This window comes from Aricia agestis, chromosome 2 (genome assembly GCF_905147365.1).
Source record: "Aricia agestis chromosome 2, ilAriAges1.1, whole genome shotgun sequence".
NCBI lineage: Eukaryota > Metazoa > Arthropoda > Insecta > Lepidoptera > Lycaenidae > Aricia > Aricia agestis.
This window is the reverse complement of record NC_056407.1, coordinates 20,597,762-20,606,453: the sequence shown is the minus strand read 5'-3', so window position 1 is coordinate 20,606,453 and position 8,692 is coordinate 20,597,762. Positions and strand designations below refer to the sequence as shown.

At 34.5% G+C, this 8,692-nt stretch overlaps 1 protein-coding gene across 1 annotated transcript; it reads right to left on the bottom strand.

Annotated features, from left to right (window-relative positions):
• Positions 1-667: 667 nt before the first annotated feature.
• LOC121739702 lies at positions 668-8,643 on the bottom strand. Its single transcript, XM_042132236.1, has 8 exons — positions 8,618-8,643; positions 7,362-7,614; positions 7,170-7,283; positions 6,425-6,843; positions 3,002-3,104; positions 1,860-1,955; positions 1,052-1,207; positions 668-727 (listed from the first exon to the last, which is right to left on the bottom strand). Exons 1-8 carry the CDS (start codon positions 8,641-8,643, stop codon positions 668-670), a joined length of 1,227 nt encoding a protein of 408 aa, XP_041988170.1.
• Between the last annotated feature and the right edge of the window lie 49 nt (positions 8,644-8,692).

Genomic DNA, 8,692 nt, shown 5'->3' with positions numbered 1-8,692 from the left:
AACAGCTAGTTAATAATAAAACTATTGTTGTCTACGCTTCGAGAAAATAACCATTATGGTATGATGTGAAAGTAGCAGCGCAGAAAGAGTTACTTTTGAGTTTTGACTTCTGTTTCTATGAGAAATGCCTCAATGTATGGTTAGATGATAGATGTTCAATGACGACATAACTAATGCATATCATATTTGCATATCATAGGTATACCGACGTTAAACTATGGCGGGGGTCGGTATAACGGTGGTAGGTATAACTTTTGTATGGGAGTTACACTAACCTTATAGGTTTAAGTTATACCTTGTTTATGGGTCGCGATTTTGCTTATTCCAAGTTTATTCTGAGTATCTATAACTTTTATACTCGGTTTATAAGTAACACAGATACTTAATGTTTAAATAATGTTCAAACATAACTTTATTTTATTTTCTTTTTAGTATAATTTATGTAGTGTTTAAGAAATAAAATTAAAGAAACACATTCACTTGTACTTATATTTTACTAAGCACAGACTCATAGCAATAATTCTAGAAATAATTTAAGAACGCAACAATCACAAAATTCTAACATATATAAGATTATTCAGAGTAATATAATTATAGAAGTTTTAAAATAATTGTTGAGATGAAAACTTGTGTATTGACAGCATGCACTAAATTGTTACGAATATTATTATTTTTCTGCAATCGTAGATTCTAACATGACGTAATAAGAAAACGTCGTCTTTATTATCTGAAAAAAAGGTTCAATTATATAGAAACAATGATATATTATATTATATAATTCATGCCGAATACCGAAGTGTGTCTGTCTCTAAGATACCCCCCTCACAGAAATAAATCATGATATAACGGCTAAGCGAGAGTACGCGTGTTTCAATCTTGCTCTATCGTGCAAGATTCGTTGAACGTTCATTCAGTCAGCGCGCACGTCTCGACTTGATTACACCGGAGTGGTTGTGCAAAAATGCCTCATTGTCCAGTGTCTAATTGTAAAAACAGCTGTACAAAAGTGAATCAGTCAATAGGAGGTATTTCTTGACGTTTTCATACTTACTGAAATCATTGGCCTAACACCAGCAATAAAGCCACCTAAGGCCCTAAAAGCGAGTGTAGGCTGCATGCGCTGTAGAATAAGTATCAAGTATTTCTGGTTTGACACTGACATGTGCTCCCAGGGAATAGCATATACTATGTCTGATAGATCTTCAGCCTAAAAACTTTTAAAATTTAAAAACATAACAAAACAATAAATAGCCTTTAAATTTCAACCCATCAATCCCCAAGCGGCAACCGGCTGCCGCATAACAATAATTGAAAATCTATTATTTCTGCGATACCCACGATGGAGGTGTTAAAGAGTTAAAAACAAAAAAGTTACACATAATATATTAACAAACTGATTAATCCATAGTAATATTATACATGCGAAAGTGTATCTATCTGTCTGTCTGTTATCTCTTAGACGTAGGATAGTTTTGTGAAAAATGCACGGTTCCCACGCGATTAATGAATTGTAGCTAAAAGAGTTCCGGGTGTCATCAAGTAATATTATAAATTAGGCTATAAACAGTTGAAAAGTATACAAAACCAAAAAAAAATATTCTGTTTAAAGTTATGTTTTTCTGATTTTAGGTTAATGATAAGTATTTAAAAATATATCCTGATATTGTAGCCATAGTAAAAGGAGGGGAAGGCTCGGTGGTACCAGCCTTATAAAACTGGCCGAGATTTTGTTGTGTGCCGTACGTGGCGAGTGGCGACGCATTGATACTATGGCGCACACATACAAGCCGCGCGCGGTGCCTTTGTATAAAGATAACTTACTTCCCCTCCTTTTACTATGTTGTAGCCGTATGTTTTACCTCACGTCGCAAGTCTTCTAGAACAAAAGACATAATTACAAGTCCTCCCATGATGACAAAGATACATAACATGTACATAAGCATATTCTCCTTTTCCTGAAAAATAAAATTATATATCTGTTACATTCTTATGCTAAGTACTCACAATATACGGTTTTGTTCGATAGTTTTACTCCGAATCGAAAGAAATGACATATTTGACATATTTTATTCCATCGAACCGGTTCGAAGCGAGCTGTCAGTTTTGGCGGTCCACACGATGGATTTGGAGTAAAACTATCGAGCAAAAGCGTATGTGAGTACTTAGCATTATTTTTGTGACACAATAACCCAAGCGCCGGCGACGGCAAGACTTTCGTCATATAATACGGACTTTTTTGAGAGCTGCTTTCCACTTCACCACACGCCAGACACCCTTATAGTTTTGGTATCATAACTCACGGGTACGCCATCGCGACGTAGCCAGTGACTTTACCATGTCACCTCTAGGTCGCCGCAAAGCGCTGTTTTCAAACCTAAATTTAAGGGCGTTCGCTGCGTTGAGCGTGTGCCCGTCGCGGGCGCCCGCTGCGTGCGTTTGCCATTCGTGCGACGGCTGACCCGCTCAACGCAGCGCTGCTCTATGGGATGACATGAAACAAGCACGCCTCGCGGGTGGCCGACGGGCGCACGCTTAACACAGCGAACGCCCTTAGAAAAACAGCGTTTTGCATCAACGTACGTAGAGGCGCCAGACGTTGCTTGGACGTTGCCATGGTAACGTCACTGACCATGTCGCGATGGCTTTCCGGTGAGTTATGGCTCTTAGACTTTGAGGTGGTTGCCAGACCACTGCCAAGTGTGAAGCAACTGTCTCAAAAATTAAGACGATATTTCAACAGTTACCTCCAGAAAATTAGATTAAAACTTTTGGGATAGGTTCAAAAACTGAAAGTTACTAGACTAGAATATAGTGGATACCTCCCAAAGAAACCGCGACTGAAAGTCTATGCTACTTGCTGATCGTTCTTGCCTCTATAATAGGTGTCATATTATGCAGGAAAACTTTCAGCTTTTATAAAATGTCGCCGGATTTTTGCGTAATTCTCGAAGAAATACTCCGCTTAGAAAGACATTTTTATTTAAATAGTTTTTTCACTTACCCCGTACATAATTTGGCACATTAGGAGACTGTCGCCAACCAAATTGTGTAAATAGTTAGTAATTATATTAAAACCAAACGCTGACTGGAGATCTCGGAGTACCCTGTGAATTTAAGCCACCAATAAAACATATTATTATGATGAGGTAATAAAAATATCTACACAGTAGTTATTATCTTCTTTAAAGAAAGGTTTTTATCTAATTAGAAGGGTTTACTATTAATTTAATAACTTACAGATTTTTTGCGATGTTGGTTAGTTAAGCTAGTTACAAGAAAATCATTCCCACTACGTTAATACGTTATTACAATAGTTCTCAAGTCTGCTCTCAACAATACTGTTTATTCAGTATATAAATAAGTCTATGGTTTATTCCTTTGTCCCATAACCTAGTTAGATAATTTGGCATGACAAAAGATCGGACGCATAAGTCATAAGTAATAACTCCCACCACCGGTTTCGGTGACGGTGGCCGCAGGCGCAGGCGCAGGACCGACTGTTTACATGCCCATCCAACGCATGGATCATCTTACTTATCAGACAATCAGCTGCATTGTCCTTAGTCTAAGCGATAAGTTGAGAATGGCGAAATATAGAGATAAGGGTCATAAAAATACGTGCGATAGCTCATTAGATTCGGGAAGACGTCTAGAAAAATATATCGGAAGCGTGTATTAGCACACAAAAAATTGCAAAAGTTATAAGCAAATTAGGTTGCCAAAAAAAAGGTATTACGTTTTTTGTTAAAAACTCCGAAACTATTAACATTTAGGAAGTTTAAAAAAAAGATTCTTGAAGAGGAGGAAATTTCCATAAGAAAACTCCTAACTCCCGGAATTCTATCTCTATTATTTATAATTCTAATTTAACGCCGAAAGTAAGCCTCCGCGCGGCATTTTTAGGTAGCACGCGCGGCTTCAAAACCGAGCACGTCACACTGATAATTTTTTTAAAGGTATTAAATATTAATTTAAAAATTTCAAAAACTTATGGTGTATTCCGAACACTTCAAAGAATTTGCTCCCGTTGGAAATTTAACTTCAAGTTAATTTTTCAACAAACTAGACAAATGTTAACTAACGAAATTTTTTCGAACTTCCGTCCTCGTTGTACTTTAAATAAAATCTTAAATAATTTTCGTAAAAATGTTTCACTTCCTGGAGCCCTTGATATAAACATACTTAACAAGATCACGCCATAAAAGTTAAAAAAAAAATAATACTTTGTTTATAATAATTTTTTAACTTGAACAAAAAACTAGAAATCCAAGTAATATTGTCAAAAAAAAAATTTGTTTCATTTATTATCACGTAATTGTTTTTATATCAATGAAGGACATGTATTAACTAAGAAAAATTTTTTTCCGCCATTTGCTAATAAAAATTTATAAAGCAATGGACTATTTCGATGCTTTTAAAAAATTTTTTTTCTTACCTTTAGTCTCTTGAAAATATTACGATTTTTAGAAACATTTCTTTTTTCTTAATAACAATATTTTATTGTTTATAATCGTTTTTTTTAATATTTCATTTGTTTAAATTATTAGTTTAGAAAAAAAATTCTTCTTAAAAATCATGATTGGTCATCCTCAATGTGGTTACAAAAACAAAAATTTTTTTTATCCACAATTTCATTGTTTATTAAATTAACAATTTGTTTAAAAAAAATCTGAACTTTTTTATATTCTTTTTCTGAATCTCCTAAAAAATACAAAAACAACGATGTACGACAAAGTGCAGAAAATAATTTTTTTTCGATTTTTTATTGCACCTTATCAAAAAAATTTTTTTTGTTTTTGTAACCATATTGAGGACGATCAATCATGATTTTTAAGAGGAAATTTTTTTCTAAACTAATAATTCAAACAATTGAAATATTAAAAAAACGATTATAAACAATAAAATATTGTTATTAAGAAAAAAAATTGTTTCTAGAAATCATAATATTTGCAAAAGAATAAAGATAAGAAAAAATTTTTTTTAAAAGCATCGAAATAGTCCATTGGTTTATAAATTTTTTATTAGCAAATGGCGGAATTTTTTTTTTTTTAGTTTATACATGTCCTTCATTGACATGAAAACAATTACGTGATAATAAATGAAACAAATTTTTTTTTGACAATATTACTTGGATTTCTAGTTTTTTGTTCAAGTTAAAAATTTATTTTAAGCAAAGTATTAATTTTTTTTTAATTTTTATGGCGTGATCTTGTTAAGTATGTTTATATCAAGGGCTCCACGAAGTGAAAAATTTTTACGAAAATTATTTAAGATTTTATTTAAAGTACAATGAGGACGGAAGTTGGAAAAAAATTCGTGCGGAGGCTTACTTTCAGCGTTAAATTAGAATTATAAATAATAGAGATAGAATTCCGGGAGTTAGGAGTTTTCTTATGGAAATTTCCTCCTCTTTAAGAATCTTTTTTTTAAACTTCTTAAATGTTAATAGTTTTGGAGTTTTTAACAAAAAACGTAATACCTTTTTTTTTGGCAACCTAATTTGCTTATAACTTTTGCAATTTTTTGTGTGCTAATACACGCTTCCGATATATTTTTCTAGACGTCTTCCCGAATCTAATGAGCTATCGCACGTATTTTTATGACCCTTATCTCTATATTTCGCCATTATCAACTTATCGCTTACGGCCATTCCCAATATTTGATCTATCTCTGGTTTTGCCCTACTAGTGTTGTTAGCACGGCGACCAGCGGAAATGCGAAAGTATGGACAAACTGTGGAAATAAACCTAAGGTGCCGTTCCGATCTTTTTTCGTTCCGAAAAATTCAATTAAAATGCCACTTTATGACACACTATAGTATATGTCATAATGTAGGATATTATTTGAATTTTTAGAACTATAGTCTGTCATAAAGTGGCTTTTTAATTGAATTATTCGGAACTAAAAAAGATCGGAACGGCACCTTAAGTTTATCTCCACAGTTTGTGACTATAGTCTGTCATAAAGTGGCATTTTAATTGAATTTTTCGGAACGAAAAAAGATCGGAACGGCACCTTAGGTTTATTTCCACAGTTTTTCCATACTTTCGCATTTCCGCTGGTCGCCGTGCTAGCATTATAGAGATAGGAATAGCTCACATTAGACATTAGAGACATATATTTTATGTCAATTGTGAGCTATTCCTAGTAGGGCAAAACCAGAGATAGATCAAATATTGGGAACGGCCGTTAGACTACCTAACCAAACTTGGAAATAACATGTTTCCAACGCGGGAATCGAACCCACGACCTCCGAGTCAAGAGCCACGCTCTTAACCACTCGACCACGGAGGGGTTAACACATAACCGATATTTAGCCATCCCATTCAACAATCATTGACATATTTCTCATCAGATAATAAGGTGTTCATTTCCTTTCAGTCGGTTGCTTCACCTAATTTTGTAAACTAATTTTTCGACATACCTTAGTATAAAATTGTGATATTGTATTATCTCAATCAGTTTCTCCCTCGTCTCGCTGTCGCTTAGATCCTTTGTAAACTCTGTTCTTATTTTATGCTTCATTACTTGAATATGTCCAATTAGTTGGTACATAAACATGTAATTCACTGTATGAAACATCATCAACACTGTGACGCCACAGAATACGACGTATAGGTTGACCAAGTGCGTGACCAGCCAGTTCCTATAGTTGTACATGTAATCGAATGGCATCCACATATATATGCAAGTCTGGAGCTTCATGGTCCTATTCTGTATGCGTTCCACGTTTTTCATGTTATTTAACACTGGTATCCAAATCCACGCCACCCAATTTAAAGAATATAAGGATATAAGGTAACACGCCGTATAGCGAGTGTGACGTTCGGCCACTAATATTTTCTGGAAATATGTATGGACGTATTAAATATCGACAAACTTAAAATAATATTATATATAAAGTCACTGCAGCGACTGTAGATGACTTTTTAAGTACACTAGCTATGTATTCGATAAAACACGAATGAAATGCAATATACAAGAATTGCTCGTTTAAAGATATAAGATAACAGCAACGAAAGGTCTGCGAATCTTAAGGACTACCGTAGGATCCTATGTCGTTATTGCATCCATCTGATTTAACGGCGTTTTTGAGGTATTTTCGATTAAGTTTGATCGTGTAGATTTTTTTTAAATTAGTTTTATTTAAGTGTAAGATCCATACTTACTTCTGCCACGGAATCATTCTTGTGTTTATAATACTGGTTATACAAATGAATTTGGCCCATAAAGTTTTTCATCAATTTCTTATAACTCACAAATTTAGACGATAAAATATTTACCTGAAATAAAATAATGTATAATAATATATATAAGACAAAAAAAACATGTTCGTAATAATATAAAAAAATACAACTTACATTGGCAAGGACACAAAAGGGAAGAATACAAAATAAGATGCCAATAAGATCAAAATCAAGATCTGCGCGGTACACAAATAGGTAGACGATCTGAGTTATGATGCAAGGGAAAGCGAAGGTCTTCACCATAAAGCTATTGAAGATAACAATCTTTTTTGGTGGCGGGTACCCCCATTTGGTTTGATCTCCGAGTCCAACGAGCGTTATTGTATAAATAAGACCTCGGTAAAAGAGTTGCTCCTTTGGATGTTTCCTGTAATTAAAATTGATATCAGGTTCAGTCTAGAACATGTCAATCAAAATATATATTCGTCTAAGGCACCAAACGTCTGCTGAACATAGGAATAGAAGGGATTGGGCCTCCGGTAAACTCACTCACTCGGCGAAACACAGCGCAAGCGCTGTTTCACGCCGGTTTTCTGTGAGAACGTGGTATTTCTCCGGTCGAGCCGGCCCATTCGTGCCGAAGCATGGCTCTCCCAAAGAAAAATAATTTTCAGGTACTCTAACCAATTTTTTTTTTTTTATTAAGTAAATAAGGGGGCAAACGAGCAAACGGGTCACCTGACGGTAAGCAACTACCGTCGCCCATGGACACTCGCAACATCAGAAGAGCTGCAGGTGCGTTGCCGGCCTTTTAAGAGGGAACACGCTCTTTTCTTGAAGGTTTTACCAAATTAAATAAAATTGAGCGTTTAAGCTATCGGTTAGTAATTCAAGGACGCATGATGAAAGTTTAGACTGTTCCTCTGTTCCTTCTATTATATTCTCATATTTAATGAGGCCCATGGCTTGAATTTTAAGCTTTCAATTTGTTAAACTTGTTTCCAACATCCATTCGTCTGGTACCCAACCATATTATAATATCTTAGCCCAGCAGTCGAGGTGACTGTTGATATATCCTGTCGAGTCCTACGATTCATTCATATACGTTACATATATATTTTAATTAAACTTATAATGCGCAATATTTACAAATAATATTCGCTTCCCATGTCGAATCTTCAGCAATTTTCTGCTTGAAGCTAGTTAACGAAGTGTCCTGAACTACTTCTGACGATGTTTGATAAGAACTGTTAAAATTAACGTAAGTGCTTTGCCTTTTAAGTTAAATAAAACTCGCCTCTACCTATTCATTACTGTGTAACGTCTTTATATTTCCACTAATTTTCCGATGAAGCTTTTGATTTGCAAAATTGAATGATAAGATATTATTAAGATAGCATCGTAACATAATTGGAAGGCAGAATACTGACATAAGGTCACAATTTACAGCACACATATCAACTCGAAAAAGGATCGTCATCGTATCTTCTCGAGCCGTTCAATAT